The sequence below is a fragment of the Alligator mississippiensis genome, chromosome 1 (genome assembly GCF_030867095.1).
Source record: "Alligator mississippiensis isolate rAllMis1 chromosome 1, rAllMis1, whole genome shotgun sequence".
In the NCBI taxonomy this organism is placed as follows: Eukaryota; Metazoa; Chordata; order Crocodylia; family Alligatoridae; genus Alligator; species Alligator mississippiensis.
In genome coordinates, this window is record NC_081824.1 from 347,329,571 (window position 1) to 347,351,972 (window position 22,402).

Genomic DNA, 22,402 nt, shown 5'->3' on the forward strand with positions numbered 1-22,402 from the left:
CCCATGACCCTTTAGGGGGCGAGCCCTGCCTGGCAGGCACCAGTAGAGAAGTGCCTCTCTGCTGGTACCTGCCAGGCGGGACTCACCTCCTACGGGGCTGCTGGGAGCTGCTTGCCACCCTGGGGTGGGTGGCCGTTGCCTCTCCCCGTGTTCCCAGAGCTCTGAAGTGCCTCTGCACTCCGCTTCTGGTCCCTGCCCACCCAGCTCTTTCCTGATGAACGCACTGAATGATTTAAAGCAGATATGCTTTATTGATTTATAGATATTTCCTTTTATATATTTTAACGTGATTTTTATAAAGCTTTTAACAGTATACTGTCATTATTAAATTGTCTGTCCTCCACACCGCGAATTTCATGCATCCTGAAAATTTAAACCAATAAAAATTGAAAGAATTGCTTAAAATAAACATTGATTTTAGCTGTCAAAATGACAGAAAAATAAAAATTGAATTCTGCCAAGCCTAAGTATTAAACACGAGTTTTATACCAATGTACCTCCATTGATTCCAATGGAGCTAATGGGCAAAAATTGATGAAACAGTAACGAAATAGATATCACACCTAATACTTAAATCCGTTTGGATTTCTTTCTGAGAGAGAGCCATTTAAAAGTACTTTGTTTCTCTTAAGACAAACTTTATTTTTCTGCAAATATTGCTCTCTCTAGAAAATGTGGACTTGCCAGGATATTATGAGATGCTTTTATGCTCTTTACATTCTTTCCCCATGTGTTAAGAAATTGAGAGGATAGAAGCAAGTTGTTTTTTTTCCTGGACTAACGTTCTATTAGTTCAGGACTGCTGTTAATATCCATTATGTTTTTTTAGAAATAGTAAGAATACTATCTGTAATAACACTGTATGAAATGTATGATAAATTAATATAAATCTGTTATTCCTAATTAAATGCATCCTTCTATCACATAGTCTGACTTAAATGCCAGAAATGTTCAGCTTTGCTTTGCAGTTCTTATTCGCACCACCCATGAAATAGTACTCTTATCCCAAAAGAGATACCCTATACAATAGGTGTTAATTCGCATAAGAGGCTCTTTTTCTAATTATGAGCAGTTTATGTGTCCAGGGACTCTTGATTAGTGACAAATTGAAACAAGGGAAGCATATGAATAGCTTGAGGGAAAAAGGAAAAAATGGGAAAATTACAATAAAAATTGACAAGAATAAGATAGTTGTAATCTTTTTAAAGTATGTTGTTTAAAATATGGCAGAGAAAAAGCAATCTTGGGCCAAGATTCTGTGAGGCTTACTATAAGAAATCACTTGTTCACTAAAAAGAATTACAAATAATTAGCTACTAACAAGGAAAATAAGACACTGAGTAAATTAAATTGTTTCCTGAAGAAAGAAAGTAGGTGATAGACTAGGCTATGTTTAGAGATAGCTCAGTGTTTTACCCTCCCAAACACTCACTAGAGCTTCCTTCTTGAAGGCTACATGAATTTATATATTGATTTTTTTTGTAATGTATATGATAATGGGTTATTATAGAAAATTGGTGTAACACCATGGATCAATTTTTTTTCATATGATATGATAATAAATAAGTGTTGGAGATATTACCTGAAACTTAAAATGAAAGCCAGATAAAAAGAACCTCAGCAACAAAGTTCAGTGCCTGTTTCAAGTGCTGTTATATTAGGCTTGAGGAATTGATTCACTCTTGCCTGTATTTTCTGTAAGAACCATGTTCACATGTCTCTACTTTTCCACCTCATTCAGCTTTACAGACAGCACACAAAGATTGATTATGCACTGGACTGAATTGCAGTACTTGTTTTGCAATATACACCCAAACTATAAAGAAGTTTAGGACAAGAAATAAAGAATACTGTATTCAGTTGGAACTGCAAGTAGAATTTGGGTAGACATTGTAATTATCCCAGATAAGATTTGAGTTAACAGTACAAAAATACAGCAGAAGGTATTAAATTCATCCATTTAATACAGATGTTTTTGCCCCTTGCTTTCAAAACCATATAATCCTGTGAGGATTACCCTAATGAAAGGTGACAGAGATGCTTCTATGCCAGTCATACCTCTTACAGCCAACACATCAGAGAGATATGTGGCCATGGAAAGAGAACATGGCTACAGTATTCTTATAGCATGACAGTAAGCTTTTGTATTTTGGCCTCTTATTGCCTTTAACCAAGAGGTAGAATCTAAGCTCCTTACTCCGGTGCATAATCTCTATAATTTTGGTGGGATTTCACTTGTATATATGTATGTAAGACTGGGGTTCTAGTGTGTAACTGTATCAGTTATGGCTTAAAACACTTTAGGTATATTGTACATTTTTTAGTGCAGTGTCAAAAGTATGGCCTGCTGTGTTCACAAAGGGACTAGGAATTCAAGTGCAGGGCCCATCACTGAAATCTAGGGCACAGAGTTGGATTCATGTATCAGCAGTGGGAGGCAAGTGACAATTGTGCTTACCCCTGTTGCCGCTGGCATCAGTCACCTTGCCACGACCACATTCAGATCTGGCCTGTGAGGAACCCCAGGGTCTCAGTCCAGACCAGGGAATGATACGACTTTGGCACCCCTCTTCTACGGCATGTATTAGTTTAACTGAAATGTTTAATTGGCATATACTTGTTTAGATCCTGACTTATACAAACAAAGACTGCTAGGCATAAGAGGACAGTTAAATCATTTCAGCGGCAGTAAGGTTGCTAGCAATAAGGGCGCTAACTAGCTTGGTTTTGTTTTGCTTTACTTTGTTGTGTGTGGTTTTTTTTTATGTTGGCACTGGCACATGTACCCTAGGAAGTAAACTGAGACTACAAGCTTATGCAGGAGACCATATGATTCACCACTGAATTTACCATCATGGCACTATTAACCATGGCACAATGAATAATATTGAATAGATCTGATATTTTCACCCTTCTATAGTGTTCCTCTCTATCCTTAGTTTCTCTCCCCCCTCCCTTTTTTCTTCTCTGTGGGAAGGAAGAAGCATCAATTCCAATCATCAGTTCTCTCTCCAGTTTATGGCATAACTAGACAGCAGAAGGGCTTTGTTAATTCTAGCATAGGATGGATAAAATAGTGCATAAAATTGGCATTAGGCCAGAATTGGGACATTATAACTCTGTCAATGATGCTTCTGTTTCTCTGGCAGAGTGCTTGATTGAAATTACAGTTGTCTTACCCACTGATTATCTTGGTAAAAGAAAAACAAATCTGTCTAGCCATATCCTACTGTCTTTCACAGAAGCCAAAAGATAAGTGTCCCTTGGGTTATGACTTGTGAGCTGGAACTAAGTTCACTAGTATTTGTTGATAGGAATTGCCCTGGAGGGGTTTTAAGAGTCAAGGGAATAAATTGTTCAGCCAAAAAATTGTCAGTAACCTAAATATCCAAGAAATCCTAATGAGATGTCTTAGTGAAAATAATAGCTTACAAATTAAGGAAGCAGTATCCTTTGCTGACTCTGAATATTCATCATTTTTATTTTAATCAAAATAGCAATTCAGAAAACTTTTAAGTGAATGAATTTTGAGTAGCTTTCTGCCTCTAGAACGATGGCTGACAATATCCAAAAATGTGTTTTAATGTTTTCAGTGGAGTTTGTGTCTTGCGTGGTTGTATACTGTATGCCAGCTTGTTGATTTAGCTCCCTGCCTGCATTATTATGTCATGACACTTTGCAGAGTCTTTTTTAAACTGTGTGCCAGGAGCTCAAAGATATGAAGAGTGAGACAGAGGTAGCAGTCTTGTCATGCCATCATTTCATATATTTGAGGGAAAATGTAGGACGACAGTAACCAAGAGACTGAGTGGTTTCAAAGTAGCAATTTTATACCTAGCGGTATCAGTTAATGATTTTTTTCTTGACATTATTAAATTGTTTATCTAGAAAAAAAATTAAGATGTTTTTAGTGTCTCTTCACTCTCCAGTGTAAAGCTGGTTGCCCCAAATGATTCTTTTTGTATTGGAAGGTGGTTCATCTGCCTTTTCTATTTGGATTTATTTGCAAAATAGGAAGATCAATTGTGTTTTGATATATTGTAATAATATTATTATGTGTGTTATAGTAATGCACCAAAGCCCCTGTCTGGGCTGAGATCCATTTTTGCTAGGTACTCTGCAGTTGAATGAAAGTCTGTTTCCACCCTGACCTGTGCTGAGAAACACTAGGGTCCAAAGCTCTGTTCAGACTGCGTACCACCACTGCATGATTTTCAGTGCAAGAATGGTTCCTAAGCTATTTCATTGTTCCAGAAGAAAAATATTAGAAAACTGGCATTGTCTCATAGGTTTATTGTGCCCAATTATTTTCTTTCTCCTCTCTTTTTCTGGTAGGGCAACATTAAGAACGTATCTTTGTACTTTCATCACACTTTGCATTTGTTGTTTATTTGTACTTATTTTGAAGTCCTCTCTGTAAACACACGCAACCAGCACATGTGCATGGTATGCACACAATGAGAGAGAGAGTCAATTTATTTCCAGCTAGAAAGAGGATCCTTGACTTTTTTTTACCAGGCATATCTGCTTTGCTTTTTCTAGACACTCCCAACATGAAATACTAAGCTTCCTTCTGTTAGTGAAATCTCACCTTTTGTCCCCAAAAACTAGAAGCTTATTGAAATTGACCTAACATTATTAAGCAAAAATGTAGTCGTTCAATCAAAAGACAGCTTGGAATTAATTTGTCAGGTATAAGTGCTAAACTGTTTGAACCACACATCTGTAGACATGTTTTCTGTAATTAAAAGAAAACAACTTCTGGGATATACCTACTATTCCTTAATTTCTGTGGTATAGAATCCTATTCTAGGCATGGTTCCCTTTTTATGTCATGCATTTTGTTAAGAGTTCACTGTGCCAACAACAAAAATTAAACCTCTGTTTTCTTCCTTAGACATTAAGACTAATCTGTACCAGTACAGCAGTGCAGAAGAAGATAATACATGTTTCAGGACCTGAAAAGTACACAGGGGATTTTATTAAAGAACAGATTGAAGAGTTCAACCTAGGAAAGAGACATTTAGCCAACATGATGGGAGAAGATCCAGAAACTTTTACCCAAGAGGATATTGATGTAAGTACAGTTGCTCTGTTGGAGAAGTAATTTACTGTAGAGTTTCAGATATTGAAAGCACTCTACTTCAGCATGAGCCCCTCAGCTCTCTGTGAATTTTAATCAAACTGTCAGAATAAGAAAGAATACTACTATACATTGCAACTGTGGTTGTGAATAGAGATTCTACCCCTGCTACACTGAGAGGTCAAGCATTACAGTATAGGTCTGTATGCTATATCTTGGTAAAGCACAGTAGGTTATTTTTAAAACTGCTAATGGATAATCCCCTTGATCTAAGGTCATAAGAACCACTGTGAAGGTTTTTGTAGTACTTGGAAATGTTTACTCATAATTTGACCTGCTGTGTATCTTTAGGTCAGGCTTTTTTGCATGATATCATAGCAGCTGGTGATGCAAATTAAATTTTACAGGTTATTTTCCAAACAACACTTGATTCATTTCACTTAGTGATTTTAATATAGACCTAAATTTAAGTTTATACCAGTAGTTCCCAACATATATTATTTTATTGGTATCCTTCTGGTAGCTGGTTATTGGCAGATGGGTGCTTTCCTTTTTTTCCAAATTCCTGTTATCCCATGCATTCACACTGCCTTTCTCTCTCTCTCTCTCTCTCTCTCTCTCTCTCTTCCCCCCCCCCCCTTTGTCCTGTTGTATTTCACTTTCTTTTTATGCTCCCTCTGAAGTGCCTCCCTTTTGTGGCTCATCCATCCTATTTTACCACATACCAGAAGGCTGGTGATAGGGGGAGCTTTCATTTTGGTGACTTTGTAGGGTGAAGTGGTATGCACTGGGAGCAGAAAAGAGAAGGCTGAGCTGGTTGCATCATGGGCTACTGTGAGAGCAGGGAGATAAGGTGGCTTTTGAGAAACTGTCAACTAGCACACTGGGTTCCTGGTCCATGACTAAGTTTTAAAAGCACCAGAATAGTACAAGCAATAAATAATTCTGCTTCGTCTGTAGCAGATTGCAGCTGTGATTTAAGCAGAGCTGGAGTTAAGCAGAGCTTTTCCCATCCTCCTTTTCAACACAAATAAACACTTTTTTGAATATTTTGGGGATACTCTTTTACAGTAACTCCGCTAATATAAATGGTTTAGTTGGCTATAGGGGTAAGTGTACTGTAAATATTGGAAATTGAGTTATACATTTCTTAATTATAACAGGAAGTCATTACTGTATTTTTTTTAAATACGTTCAGACATACAGGTAGCTATCTAACGGTATAGTCGAGACTTCCTCATCCAGCAGTTTCAAACAAAACATCATTTTCAAAAGGATGTTAAATCAGGACATCTAGCAATACAAATTCTATTCCCATGCGGTTTAAACTAGACTTTGTTCAGCCACATATACTGGTCACTGATCAGTGATAAAATCCTGATATAATCACCTATTTATAAAACAGCATGCTTTTGCATACGCAGGTTATATACACATTATTTGATACTCTGGATAAATCAGCATCAGTAAACACGTATATAAAAATGAACATGCTGCTAACGGTTGCCTCTGTCAACAAACAGAAATACATGGTTTCTCCCTTATGTTTTAGAGATCACAAACTCTAAAACAGTGTCTCCCAGCTAATCACTTAGAACACACACTTGCCATCCAACCCATCTTGAAGCAAAGGCTTGAACAAGCAAATGGGACTGACTTCTTGCCATTAAGGTGAACAGTCTTCAACTCTGAGGAGCCATATTTACAATGGTTCTTAATCCTTTGATTTCTGAAGTATGAAAGTATGTCATATGTATACTAAGGTTTATATTAAGGAAAGAGAAGGTTAAACGTTTGTTAATTTTGATAATCAATTTACATTCAGAGCAATAGAAACAAATCTTGATATTACTCTTGTTCCTCTAGGTAGAAGTACCATTGTAGATCCTCTCACCTCTGGGGTCTGTTTAACTTTAGTATGACTGTTGTTATAAAGGTAGTGGGTGCACTGGTGCACCTCTTTGTAGGATTAAGTCCATCAGGAAAACAGTTGATTTATTTGCTTGCATTGGCCTTATTATTTTCTGCTTTTAAGGTATAAAACTTCCTTTTAAGGTATAAAACTTCCTTTTACTAAACATTTTATTTTCCATTTGGCAACCAAGTCTACTTAATCTTAACCAAACTTGTCTTATTTGCATACAAGTAAAAACAAGTGTATACAAGTAAAAATACAAGTGTAACTCCCAGAGGTCGAGGTTGTGTGGGCATAGAGCTGATTGCCTGCAGGCTCAACACTGGGAGGGTGAATACGGCTTCCTACGCATGGATCGAGGACCCAGAGGACGAGCTTGTATAGGATATCAGGAAATGGGTAGTATGACCATGTGCTGGGAGTGGAGTCCCTTTATGTACATGTACTTGGAAGGAGGAAGATTCTTCTGCACACAGATACCAGTGGGATGTTACAGTCATTTGTATGAAAAAGACGGAGCTCCCTCCATTCTGGAAGTGAGCTTCTCCGTATGCAGCATGGATGACAAATACAGAGCCACCTCACAAATTTTATTTTTGAAAAGCTGGAAAAAACAAAAGAGTAGCATTTTATTTTAGAGATATCAAGTATCTACAGTGCACATTTAATTTGCTCACATCCCATCAGGTGTTAGAAAGACTTAGAGTGCATAATAGTGCCTGCTATGCATAATTAAATTTCTGTTATAAAAATATAAAAGCTGCTTAGCACTTGCAGCAGAATTATCAAGCTTTACACTTCGAAGAGTAATAATTCCTTTTGATGAGTACTTATGTACCTCTCTCTCTTCTACTGTTAATCAATCTGTTCAGTACATTTCAAAAGTAGACATCATGGGATTCTGTCCTTCACTTGCATTTTATCTGTGTTTTAATAAAGTTTAAACCTTGTGAATTTTAAAACAGGTGCTATAGGAAAATAAGTTAACTGCATTAATACTCCTGCTGGATGTTTCAGATGAAGAATTGCCTTTTTCTTGTGCTTTTATTTAGGAATAGAAAGTTAAGCGGTACATTACAACTGAATTTCTTGGGGGGGGGTCCAGTAAATTGATATATAACTCTGCAGAAGTCTACCAATTGCTTTTTAATTGGTATTATAGACCTTGCTCTGAAACAAGGATATCTTATTCTCCTATGTGTGAATATGTGGTATGAAGTTTCTCTAATTGATTTGCTTTGCCCATTCCATTTGATGTATCATTTTTCACAATATTTCATAATTTGTGCTCATTTCTAATGAACAGAGTCGTTAGGACAGGCATGTCTAAGTACAACTGACAGCTAACATTAGGTGCCAGATGCAGTTTATAAAGCTATGTAGAACTGCAGAGAACAGTTTAAATAAATTAGCACCTGTACATTAGTCTCACTTGCTGGTAATTTATAAGCGAATCAGTAGAGATGACATTTAGGTAAGTCATTGATCAAGTTAACAGCTGCATACCCACTGCCCAGCTGGGATACCTAATTAATAGAGATTGCAGTCCTGACCCAGTGCTTTTCCCTGGTTGAGTCTGTAATCCTTTTATTTGTGATTTAACTTTAACTTATGGACATAGTAAACAGTCTCCCTTCATTTCAAACTGTCAGATCACTGATACTCCACTTTAAAGCAAAAAAATCTAAGTAAGATTAATACAAGAAAAGCATGTTAAGCCCCATGACATGCTGGGTTTTTTTTATTATTCATTCCAGATACCTGAACTCTGTATGAAGCATCTTTTTTTTTTTTAAAGTTAGTTAAAAAATTAGAGCTGCTTATTTAATCAGTAGGTACCTGCTGAAAATCTTTTGCGAAATAGGTTATAGGTCTTAACTGATATTTGGCATGCAGAAAGATTAATGTTTAAATGTAAAGCAAATGTTTTAAAGCAACTAGTTTCACTTGCAAATGTCTTTGTGCAAGAATATTGCAAGGCTTGATTGTCACAAAGGATATTGTGACCTGAAGCATATAAGAAGCCCCCAAGAAAATGTTATTTGTTTATTAAGTACATTCTCCAATGGATAAATGTTAAGACTTTTATATTAAAAAGCCTAGCACATTTGACTGCTAAAGGATATTCAGATTTTAGCAAAATAAACCCTTACACACTTGTGATTCCTAATCTGTATGAAATGCCAGTACCTTTCAGAAATATAATTCTACATGAAAACAGTGGTTCATAAACTACAACTTTTTCTGTTGTCTAGAAGCAGAATATGGTATCTAACACTTGTTTGTAATGGCAAGTTATTGTAGTTCATCTTGAAAGAAGTTGCTTGAAACCAAAATATTTCTTCCTGTGATTGATTTATTTTTTAAAGGAGTCAATTCCTTTATGGCTTAATTAAAAAAAATCCTTATAAAAGTCCAAGTGGACTGATGCCTTTTTTGTTTTTTGTTTTTTCTTTCTGTTTTTTATATAGAAAGATCATTTGTTAAAGTGGAAATAATTGCTGTTTCTCGTACTATACTATGTATAACCTTTCCATGGTAACAATTATGTGAACAAGATTTTGGTGTTTTTAAGATGATTGGGCCACCTATCAGTAGAGTTATTTCTTTTAAGAAACAGTTTTATCTGCATAAAACCCAATAATAATATTAGAGTTGATGTTATAATCATACTTTTGTTGTAAGTTTGATTTTTTTTTTTCTTCACAGACCCTTTTGCTTTGGATAAAACAGGATTTTTTGGCCTCAAAGTTGTGTAATTATCATTGATTTTAGCAGGGTTTTTTGGGAGTTAGGCTGTTGAAACTGGGGAGCAGAGGCAACCTGCTACAGAGAAATTAGCAACCTAGGGATCTGAAATGTTTCAAATGTTGTGCCCTGAAGTATGATCTAAGAGCTGAACTGGTTAAATTCTTCAGCACTTAAAGCTCAATTTTAAAAAAAGTATTGGGTCTTATTTTTTTTCAATGCTCTTGGGCCCTTTCTTTTCACCAATTAGACTGAGACAAGCTGGGAAAGATGTCAGGCTTCCCTGCAAAATACCCCTGTTGCTGGAGGTTCCTTACCGATTCAACACGATTGCTATAAATGGTTTGGACAATTGCATGTTAGGGTGGGGATGTACCGCAGATAGGCTGGATGCAGTCCGGAGGCTAGGGTGGACCTGTGCCCTCAGAACCATTTTTGCTACAGGGCCACTATGGAACAACTTAACAGGACCCTAGCCTGTTTGGTGTGCTGACTCAAAGATCCTGAGTGTAGCAAACATCTTTCCTTTTTTCCTGTGTGATTTATGATGAGTCAGACCAAATATTGTTTGCTAATCCAGTTTGAATTAAGGCACACATTTCTAAATGCCTAAAGATAAAGTTAAATGTATATCAGATACAGATAATGAAATGGCCAAATTAAGCCAGGTTAATTTGGTACTAGCTTTGGGCTTTGGAGGAATGAAGGAACAAGATCCATCAGCTTGTAAACCAGGGAAGAAAATGTCATGTAGGTTCAAGCTGATATAAGAGGGGAAATACTCTAAATGAGGTTTGAGTATAACTGTCTGCTTTTCTGTATATGTGACATTTGATAGAAATTATTCAATGAACTATTGCATGTTTGCAGGCCATTTATTCATAGGTCATTTTTGGATAGGAAGGAATAAACTTTAGTCCCCATTTAGCTGGTCTGGATTCAAACTGATAACCTACTGGTGAAAGATACTGTAGCCCACCTAGTAGTAACTCAGGCTCAAGCACTTGGTTTTAAAATGACAGAATTATATATAGTTTTAATTTGCTCTTTTGCATGTACTCATAATGATTTCCCAGGACTTTCAGATTGAAAAGAATCACCTCTACAACTTCAGTTAAATGAATAATTCATAGCAGAAGTAAGCTATTATCTCCCAGGTGGAGGATCCACTAGAACAGTAGTTTTTGAGCTGTTCCGTGGAACCCTGTAGGGGTTCTGTGATAGGTCATCAGGGTTCTGCAAAGAGATTGGGGGTAATGGCCGACGTGGTAGGTTGCTGTTGCCAGCCTGGGTTGCACGTCCCCATGGATGTGGTTAGGGGTTCCCCAGCAAAAGAAGTGATACGAAAGGGTTCTGTGACTTTAGGGTGTTTGAAAAACACTGTACTAAAAGATAGATGACAACTCTTTGTGGAAAAAAAGCAGTGCAATATTCAGTGCCTGGGTTCTTGAGGCAACTTATTCTAGAAGGCAGTGTGGCAAAGTGGGATGAAATTTATGTCTACCACATTAAAGTGATGTGTTCCATTCCCAAAGAGAATGATACGGCTTTGTTAACTAGAGTTGTGAAATAATAGCCTGCTATCTACATATGGAAGGGGCGTGTATATATGCATCAGGTATTTTAACATTTCTCGTTGTTCTCTGATACTATCCCAAGTAATTTGTTCTCAACCTTATCTGAAGGGGCATGACCAAAATCAGAGCCACCCTCACTCCCCCAAATAAGCTATATGGAAAGAATCCAATGGTCATGTATCCTTGAACTGTATGTGTCCTCTCATCCAGACTTCCAGACATCTACTTGTAACCCTCAGGATGAGAACCGCTGTCCTACAATAAAAGCCTACAGTGTGGTCTGGAAAGGTCTGTGGGGAACTGTCAGAGTCTGTGTTCTATCACAGCTGCTTCCATCTTAGTTATGTATAACCTTAAAGTACATTGGCTTGCTCCTACATTACATATTGAGACTGTAGTTGATTCTACTAAATTTTGGTACGATTCATGAAGGTATTCTTATATTGGAAACCAGTGTTGCAGATGTGAAGAAGATCCCTATTACGTGAGAGTGATTCAGGAGAAGGGTAGACTAATACCTGTATGCTCCAGTTCAAGTTACTCAGAGATTAGTTCCTCATGGGAGACTAGAAGCTGGTTCTCTTTTTATTTCTGTTTGTATTAGACTCAGAAGCAGGGAGCTAGAGCTTTTCAGAACAGTTTTATTGAAATGTGCTGCATCAGAGCTGAAATATTGAAATTTGCATCAAAGCTGGAATATTCTGTGTAGATATACTGGTTCTTCTGAAACTTTGGAACCTAGGTGCTCAATAGGTTGGGGGATAAGAGAGAAGACCTAGGATGCTGGAGATGCAACTGTTCTAGCCAGCATCCTAAGCACCAACTTTGCAAATCATTTTTGCAAAGATTTTGCACAAAGATTTTTGCAGAGACTTTGTTCTTGTTCCATATTGGAACAGAAAGCTATTCAAAAGCCATGAAATGAAATTGTTGTTTTACAGCCAGCTGTGTGGAGAGTGAGAAGCAAATCCGAAGCTTTCCTAACGTGGGGTTGTGGGTTAGGGACTTTTGGCACCAAAGGTGACTGTGAGCATGTAACCCCCAGTCATTTTTATAAGCTAAACTTCCATCTCATGCATCAGTCATTCTCTGTATCGTGGCTCTAGCATGCTGATATACTGTGCTTATGTTGAATTTTTGGTGTTAGTTATTGTAAGTGTTTGAACGGGGTCCTTTAAATACTGGTATAAAGAATACCTCTTAAGTACATATAAAGCCAGTCTCAGTATCTCATAATATATTCCTATAACATGTTATTAAATAAGGTGTTTGTTTAATATCAGCTGGCTCACAGCAGATTTCTCTGTTGTCCTCATAATTAATCCCCATTTGTTCATAAATAGGTGTTCACCTACTGTGTGCATGTGTGCAAAATGGCCATCGACTAACAAATGGGAATTCAGCAGTCACTAAGAGAAACAAAATTACCATTTCATAAAATCAAGTTAAGCCTTTTGTTTGCATCAGAATTCTCAAAATTTCTGTTCAGAATGCCAGTAGGGGATTAATGAAAGTAATAGGTTAGATCTTTTTTACACTCCATGCATATTAAGTAGGTTGAAGCACTGACAAACCAATCCATGTCCATGGAAAAAAATTATCAGCGAGTAATAGCCTTAAGGTAACCTAACCAGCAAAGAGGCATAATTCTTGAGAGAAGATTTTAACTGCAGACTTGTCATAATTTTATTTTTCCACACTTGTTCACTAAAAAATGCAAGTGAAGCAACTGTAGCATTTTATCCAGTTAATAATTTGGTAGTGTTGTACCATATGTAATTGCAGTTAAAACAAGATTTTAGCTCTGTGGTTCATGATGTGATTAATTTTATATTTTGACTAAAATTGTCCACATTTGGAGACACGTTTGCCAAAACATTGTTTTTGTTAATTTGGGAAAAATAAGTCTCTAATCTAACACATTCTTTTTACTTTATTAATCAATAGATTTTTTTTGCAAATGTTTTGAAAAGTTTCCATAATGTTGTACTGCTGAATAGAAATATGCCTGGTGTGATTTTTTTTATAAGACAAAATACCTTGTCTTATAATTGTGCCAGAAATGGTTTGGAATCTTAACTGTGCTACTTGCTAAAGTAAATGATATTACTTTTTAACCAGGCACACAAACAACATTAAAATATTGATTGAGTTGCTGACTGCCAAATATCTTTTACTGCATTTAGCAATAATATTAACAATAAAATACAAATGGTTTGCAGAAAAGCACGTTGTTATTGTTTCCTGTCTTGTATCTTCTTAAAAGTCCCTTAAATGTCTTTAAAGAGAGACTTGATGATTACAGCTTTAGTAATTGGATAGACTTTCACCTCCAGGTTGCTGGTTCAAATGTAGCTGAGGTTGTAATGAATAATGACTAACACCTGCTCCCAGATGAAAGTTGCTTAGAAAACTATGTAAAATGGTTTGGGGTGATCTGAATCATTTCAAATAAACTGATATCACAACAGACGTCCCTCTTGATAGCCTTGAAGAAACCAGTGTTCTGGTTGAAATGGAAATTCATTAGTCTTCCTAGTTGAAGACTACAGGATGGGAAAGCAAGTATGAGTTATGTCTATTTAGTTTGTATTTGAATAAATAAGAACTCATTCTTAAAGAAAAATATAAAAATTGTGATAAATCTAAAGTTGATTAAAAATCATTTTGAGGGGGAGCAGAAGGCAGTGAATTTTTTTTTTTTTTAAATATAAAAAAAAAAAATGGAATCTTTCCGCTTTGTGGTTCTTGTAACTTGTAATAAATTGTTTGGACTACCAGGGTTAAATTTTAAAGTAAACAGGACTCATTCCAGTTCACTCATTCTTGATATGCTAGCTTATAAACTTCAGAAAGAAATATTTTTTTTCTGAAAGTAGTAGTTGCTTTTGGCCTAAGCACAACATAATAGATTTCATATATTTCTAGGGTTGAAAGGGACCTATTATAATGCGTATATACTGTATTTATTGTTGATTTGTTTTTGGTTTTTATTCTTTAAGTTTTCATACCATACTCATAGTGAGAGTATCTATAAGGAATGTTTTATTTACAGAAAAAAATACATCTTATCTTTGTGTTTCTCTGCAGAAAGCAATTGCCTACCTCTTTCCCTCTGGCTTATTTGAGAAAAAGGCCAGACCTATAATGAAGGTAAGAATATTGTTTAATGTGCTTTTATGAACATCTTTTTGCAGAGTACGTTACCTGATTTTTTTCCTTGGTTTTCACAGGATCCTAAAGAAATCTTTGCAAGCAAATCAGGTAAGCATGAATAATTCTAAGCGATATCTAAGATTCTATTGTGCACCTGTATTTTTTTTACAATTCCTTCTTGCCACTTATTTTTATATCCTTTATTAATTATTTTAATAGCTTCTAGCAAGACATTTGTTGAAAAGCTAAAGGCTTTCAAATGTACTGTGAAATCCTAGTGATCTGAGTGACAGGACATACTAACTGTGGGAGACCTGTGATCTTTTTGATAGCAGATATCTTTTGAACCATCTTGATGAGAAATATATGTTTTCTACTATAGCAAACTTTTTTAATATGCGGGGTCTCATCCACTGCCTACTGAAGTCAGTGGAAATCCTTCATTGAATCCAGTGGCTTTGTTACAGCCCCAGGAAGTGTTCCTTTTCATTTTTTACTTAAAACCATACATTTCTTGAAGCCAGGATGGCTCTTGGCATGCAGGCCAGATATCCAGCCCAAGAAGTCATGTGATCCAGCTGTAGGACTCCCTAAGGGTCTGGAAATTTGGCAGCAGAGTGTTGGTGACAATTAACAGTACCACTGCTCCCCCACTGCCAAATTTTCAAGCCATGTGGACCAGATGCAGGATCCCACTAGAATATACAGAGCCAGGGCTGGAACAGCAGGACTAAGCCCGCACGTGTGGGGCCAGGACAGTGGCAGCAGACCTGATGTGATGTGTATGGGGCCGGGGTCCCACGCACACTGGTTCAGGCCCACAGACCAGATCTGGCCCATGGACTGACCCTACCCCACTCATATCGCCTGCGGGGCCAAAAGGTTGGGCTCTACTGCTGCACACAATTCAGTGTTCACAAAAGGTCTCAGATTGGCAGTTTTGGGAAATGAAATTCCCTCTGTAAAAAGAATGGGGACAATATGTGACTGGCTGTAAAAATTTCCCTTGTTATATCCCCAGTGCACCTTAACTTGGTCTCTCTCCTGAGGCTTCTGTTAGATAATCCTTTATAGCAAGGGTGAGCAAAATAGAGTCCACAGGCTGGATCCGGCCTGCCAAGGGTTTTTCCTCTGACCTGCGTCATGTTCCTTGGCCCCATCTGGCCCAGATGTTGGGGGAAGCCTGGGCCATGGTGTGTGCAGCTGCTCCCACCACCCCCGAGTGTGGGGCAGTGCAGCAGCCAGACTCGGCTTCCCTGTAGCCCTGGCAGTGGCTCCTGAGTGCCACTGGAAGTGTCTCCACTGCCTCTGGACCTGGCCCCGCTGCCCAGGCACCACAGACCATCCTCCCCACACCCACTGCCAGGGGTGCTGCATGGAACAGGTGGGTGGGGTCTCCATGGAGACCAGCTGGGACCCCCTCAGCAGGGTAAGCTCAGCCTGGCAGGTGGGTTGGGGCCGCAGGCAGGCAGGGAGTGGTGTGCAGGAGCGGGATAGGCGGGCACAGGCCAGGGCTGGGATTGTGAGTGGATCATGGCTCTGCCCCAGCCCTGTGCTGTTGCCACCCCATGATCCTGTCCCCAGTCCCCACCAGCCCATTCCACTTCCGTATGCTGCTCCCTGCCCACCTGCAGCCCCATGCCATCTGCCTAGCAGAGCACACCCTGCCTGCAGGAGTCTCATTTGGTCGCCATAGAGACTCTGCTCCATTCAGTGCCCCGGCAGCAGGTGCAGAGCAGATGGGCCCAAGCCAGATAGTATGTGTTGCCCCCCTCTCTCCCTCCCCCCTCTGGTCCTCAACAGCTCACCCAAATTCCTGAAAGGGTCCCCCAGCCAAAATAATTGCCCACCACTGCTTTATAGTAATGGTTTATGGGTATATTATCCACCTACTCAGTAGAAACCTCCATGATTTAAACCAGTGGGGGGCCAACCTTTTTGGCTAGCATGCCACAAATTAGTTGTGCACCCTTTCTGTGTGCCACTTTGATTCCCTTTCTCTGCCCAATCTGCAGCTTCTGCTCCCTATTTTATGCTTCCTGCCTAATGTCTTTGCTTTGCTTTCTGCCCTGTGCTCCCTCCCCAATCTCCTGTTTTGCCTTTCCGCTTCCCATCCTGTCTGCTGCCGTGCTGCCTGTTCCCTTTCCTGATCTGCTGTGCCACTTGTGGCACTTTTGCTGCAGGTTGGCCACCCCTTATTTTAACTATCACATTTTGCACAAAACACTAAACAAACTTAATTGTAAAAACTTTTAGTAACTATGACTTTTACATGAATTGAAATAGTAATCTGTGGTTGAGAAGCTCTGAATCTACAGAGTCATCAAAGTCCCACAAGGGACACCATATTTGATCCTCAAACCCATCTGCCTTTATCCTTCACTCCTTTTTTTTTTAATTCTCTGCCGGTATTTGCTACTGATATTTCAGACCATTTGAGTTGTTTATATCATCTGAAATTATGAGAACATCAGCTTTCACATAGCATGAAACACTATGTTCTAACTTCAGTGTATAGTGAAGTGTCAACTAAAAAGCATGCTGGAACTGAAGAGGCAGAAGGGAGAGAGAAAGATGGTAATCATAATTATGTGATTATCCCTTTAAAGTCAAAGGGATAGCTCATTTTGTGATCATAAGATTTAGTAGCATGCTTGCTTTCAGAAACAGTGACTTTTCAGGCATAAGGCTTGTCCTAGCAATTGTAAGGAGAGAGAAGTTGATCCTTTTATATAAAACTAAAAATACCCTTTTCAAAAAAATACATCACCATTTGTCAAGGAAATCTCATTCAGCTCTCTACAAATTACATCTTTAAGAACTTTGAAGTGCAAAAATATAAATCTGCACTTCAAGCAGTCCTTGAACAGTGATTGCTGAAAAGTTTACTGTTAGCAACTTAACTATACAATTAGGTAGCGAAAATATATACTTTCCATATATTCAAAAATATATATTCAGTTTTTATAACTTGTCAAATTCCATTAGTAACTTCATCTTTTAGTAAAAATTGATCCAGTCAGTTTTCACCCATGTTTCTTCTGTGTTTGTCTGCTTTTTCCCCTTCCCCTTTTCCCATTTTCCTACCATAATGTTCCTATTACAGATTGCACTTACTTGATCTCTCAGAACTTGTTTACCCCTGCCTCTTACGTTCAGCTGTACTTTCTGCATATTTTTTCAGAGGTGCTCAACCCCCAGCTCCCAAACCAGATCTGGCCCACAGCCTTATGTTACCTGACCTGCAGTGTTCCCACTGTGTCCAGAAATTTTCTGGAGTCACAGGGAGCTCCAGGCCCTACACACTGTATCAGGCACCTGCTCCCAGCACACAGGGGCAGCACTGGGCCATTGGTCCTAATCCCGACACACAGGGTATGGAAGGAGGCAGTGCTGATCACCAGGGCCTAATTCCAGTGTGGGGGTCCAGGAGGACATGGCCTCAGGTCCCTAGGGACCAGTCTTGAAGGGAATGGGCAGCACCAGGCCTCGAAGAACCCAGTCTTGGAATGGGGGGCAGTGCTTTGCCCCCCAGGAGCCAATCCTGGCATGCTGGGGTAGGAGGGGGTGGTGTCGGGTCCCCTAGGCACCAGTCATGGTATGAGAGGTTGGGAGGGGTGGTATTGGGCCCCAGGGCCCACTCCCAGCATTCAGGACAGAAAAGGGGAAGTGCTGGGCCCTAGGGACTTGATCTGGCCTGTGGACCATTCCTGTCCCGCTCATCCTGGGCGCCACACTTCAGGAGGGATGTGGCCAATATGGAGAGGGTCCAAAGGATGGCCACCTGCATGATCAGGGGTCAGCAGGGCAGGCCCTACGAGGAGAGGCTGAGGGACCTGAACCTGTTTAGCCTCCAAAAGAGAAGGCTGAGAGGGGATCTCGTGGCAGTCTGCAAACTAGTCAAGGGGGACCAGCAGGCATTGGGAGAGTCCCTGTTCCCCCGAGCAATCCCAGGAGTTACAAGAAACAACAGACACAAGCTAGAGGAGGGTAGTTTCAGACTAGACATTAGGAGGCACTATTTCACTGTCAGGGCGGCTAGGACCTGGAACCAACTTCCAAAAGAAGTGGTGCTAGCTCCTACCCTGGGGGTCTTTAAACAAAGGCCAGATGAACATCTGGCCGGGGTCGTTTGACCCCAGTACTCTTTCCTGCCACAGCAGGGAGTCAGACTAAATGATCTCCTCAGGTCCCTTCCAACCCTACCAACTATGAAACTATTAAAGTATCTGGCCTGTGGGTCTAAAAGGTTGAACACCACTGGACTATTTAGATTTACAGGTTTCCCTTGATCTATGCAGTAGATGTGTTCCCAGGGAACGGCGCATAAATTGAATTTGCGTAAAGCAAACCCAGTTTACAATGAAACAGATAGGGATGTGTTCCCACAGCGGTGAGGGAGGGAGGGAAGGAGTGAGACTGGAGCTAGGGAAGGGGTGGGGAGAGGGGCACAGCGCAGCCCAGTGGCTGCAAGCAGGTGGTGTGTGCCGCTCCTGCTCCCAGGGCTGCAGCAGGGGAGGCACTGGGGTCTTTGTGGCACTCGGGGTGGGTGGCAGCCCCACTGACCCCATTTCTCCCCACTCACCCCACTGCTCTGCTTCTTCACATTCACTGCAGCCCCTGCTGCAGCAGCCCCAGGAGCAGCCAATGCCAGCTGCCAGCAGCCACTGGGCTACACCGTGCCCCAAACCCCCCCAGCGCGGTACAGCCCAGTGGCTGCAAACAGGCAGCGTCTGCCGCTCCCAGGGCTACAGCAGGGGTGGGCAGCAGCCTGCAGCAGGACGAGAGCAGGCTGGGGCCGGTGGCTGCTGCAGGCAGGGGCCACCAGTGGCACCAGGGTCTTCCCAGTGCTCGGCAGCGGTGCTGAGAGGGCAGGTTGCGGGAGGCTATGGCGAATTTTGGGGTGGCAGCAGCCCCCCTCGCATTGCCACAGGCCACCCTGAGCTCGGGGAAGAGCCTGGTGCTGCTGCCAGCCCCAGTCTGCTCTCGTCCCACTACAGGCCGGCTGCCTGTCCCTGCTGCGGCCCTGGGAGTGGTGGACGCCACCTGCTCGCAGCCGCTGGACTACACCGTGCCGGAGGGTTCGGGGCACAGTGCCCCAGGCAAAGCAGAGCCCAGTGGGTTCAGGGGACAGCGCAGCCTAGTGGCTGCAAGCCGCTGGCATCAGCCACTCCCAGAGCAGCTGCAGCAGGGGCTGTGATGAATGGGGCCCTGGCCCCACACAGCCCTTTTCCCTCCCCATGCCCCTCCCCTCCGCTCATAGCCCTTTCCCCTCCCATCACAAACCCACAGACTTATCTGCTTGGGGGAAGGGGGAGTGCACCTATACCGATCGCATAGCAGCGAATTTACCTCTCATGTAGCAAATTTCAGGTACAAAAAGGGTCATCACATAAGAGCAAATTCACATAAATCGAACCCACATAAATTGAGGGAAACCTGTATTAACTTTGAAGCTGCTTTTTTTTACTGAATTGTAGTTTAATTTTTTTTCCCTCTGGTTCAAAGGAAACAGGTTTTTCCATGGACAGGATAGGACTTATTGGTGTGGGCCAGTGTTGACCAAACTTTTGCTCACCTCAGATTTTAGTTGCATCTTCTCAGCTTGGCCTCTTTTGAATGTAAGGCTGTGTATGACATGGTACTTAGAAGTTTTGTAAGACATACAACAATCCAAAATAATCTACTTGGTAAAGCTGCATTTAATTTAACACATTACCTACATCAAGCTGCAACATAGGTCTCCAGGTTTAAATACTTCAAATGCATCAACTTTGAGATGTTTATTCCTGGTTTTAAAAATTGACAAAAAATTACTGCTAAGTGTTGTCAGTGCTTGAAATTGATGTAATAAAGTCTCAGCTTCACTGAAATCCATGAGTGATTTGCTGTTCATATCAGTGGAGCTTGAATTTTGCCCTATAGGCCCCATAAATTTGAATTTCTATTATTCAGAAGAAGCAGGCTTTAATACCAATAGTTTGTTAAACTGAAATTTAAAATAAAAGCTGTTTACAGTTGTGTGTCTGACATTTGTACAGTAATCGTCTTTTAAAGTTGGCACAGCGTATTGTGCTTTGCTTAAAAAGACCTGCATTTAAGACAGTACAGTCATTGCTGAATCAGTGGTGTCAAAGCTTGTTGTGAAAATAACATTGAGTCTGAAACTGATACTGCCTCCCATTTGAAGCTGGCAGGATTTGGACTGTAATACCCAAGTAAAAAATCTGACTATAAAATAACAAGGTAACAGGTAAAATAAGTTGAGTTTCAAAACGAGGGATATTTTTGCTACATGAAATTATCCTTAAATATTTTATAGGACAGATATTAAACTTGGTTGTTGTATGTGAGGCTTTAGCAAAAGCATGTCTTGGCACCTGTGACTAAACAGATTAAATTGTTTTAAACATTTCCCCAAAACACCTGAATCCTAAACCTTTGCAGTCCCTCCATAACACAGTCCAGACCAACTGTAAAGATTATTCTGCTGATGCACATAAAACTTTTTTTCTGTTTTCAGAGGACTTTATTTTCTGTCCCTCTGGCACCTTTCTCAATTATTCTTGTATTTTAATCAACTTTGAGTGTGCCATTCATTCTAGTCTAAACTTGGCACCTTTGCCTGCATTACCACTACATAAATTCTCTGTAAGTTTATTTAAGATGTATGGCAGGGTTTCCATCATGTCATGTGATATTTAGAAATCTTGCATTAAAAATATCTTTCTACAACAGCGGATGTAGATTGTTTTTTACAAAGTATTTTAAAATATTGGCTTTCCAGACAGGTTGAATACCCATGTAATTTCTTAATTCTGTGATATTGTAAAAAGTAATCAGTATATAAAAGAGATTTATACCAGCAATTAAATATAGATATTTAATAAGCATATATTATTGCTTTTTTGTCTGATTTTGCTTTTCATTAGTAAGCCAATGGGGAGAAGATGGCCGTCCATTTCACTTTCTCTTTTATACTGGCAGTCAGTCATATTATTCATTGCTGCATGTAAGTATGTTATAACCTATGATAGATGTTAGCTCTCAGCCAAGTATTGCATTATACCAGCGGTGCATTTCAGAAGTTTCTGAATTTACCTAGTGATTTCATAATGGTCCATAATAACACCACCTGAGGTAAAACATAATGTATTTTGCTAAGTCATAATATTTATTCTTTCATTTATGTGGTGATGTTTTATCCGATTTAAAAGTGAAACTTTTGTTTTGCTTCTTTAGTCTTTTTGGTTTATGTTAAGTTCTTGGTTGAGAGATGGCTTTGAATACTCTGAACATGCCTCAATTTATATTCTAATCTGAATTAGCATCACTAATAGTTATTAATGGAGAATGGATGTCCAGCCAAGATGACTAGATTTAGGATTATTCACTGTCAAATTTAAAATACATAGTTTTCTTAAAGGAAATGCTGTAGGAAATGTTATGTATGCTGGTATTTAATGTGAGACACATCTGTATTTAAATAGGCTAAATGGATTTTAAACTTTTTTTTTTTTATTATTCAGATTAATTTATTTGTATGTATGCGAGCGTCCACTCTGATAAGCATGGTTGCAAGACTAGGGAGTCTCTGTTCTTCAATAAAATCTGTGTCTGATAAAAATGAGTGGTTGCTGACTTCTTTAATATAGATTCAGGCCTTTCCTATATCTGCCTATTGATAGAACATACTTTCTTGGTTCCGTAGAAGACTTGGTAAAGAGATGTGCAGTACTTTTAATACCCGGTTTTAGAAGAGAATGAAGTATTTGCTTTTGTTGTCAGGTCATTTCAATTGGAAGATCCTGTCAGATTGTATTTTCCTCATGTCCTGCTGCAAAAGTAGAGTAGCATTACGAGACTTCTCCCCAAAAACAGATTTTAGGCTTTCGAAAGCTACGTGCAGCTTTGCTGTGTTGT

At 39.7% G+C, this 22,402-nt stretch overlaps 1 protein-coding gene across 2 annotated transcripts in view; it reads left to right on the forward strand.

Moving 5' to 3' along the window:
- Positions 1-22,402, forward strand: part of MRPS9 (mitochondrial ribosomal protein S9) — a 56,643-nt gene that overhangs the window by 10,689 nt on the left and 23,552 nt on the right. For both annotated transcript variants that reach the window (XM_059721022.1, XM_059721023.1), the window contains exons 2-5: positions 4,898-5,077; positions 14,414-14,476; positions 14,557-14,587; positions 21,412-21,491. In XM_059721022.1, the coding sequence (XP_059577005.1) occupies positions 4,898-5,077; positions 14,414-14,476; positions 14,557-14,587; positions 21,412-21,491 (354 nt within the window). The remainder of the gene's footprint in view (positions 1-4,897; positions 5,078-14,413; positions 14,477-14,556; positions 14,588-21,411; positions 21,492-22,402) is intronic.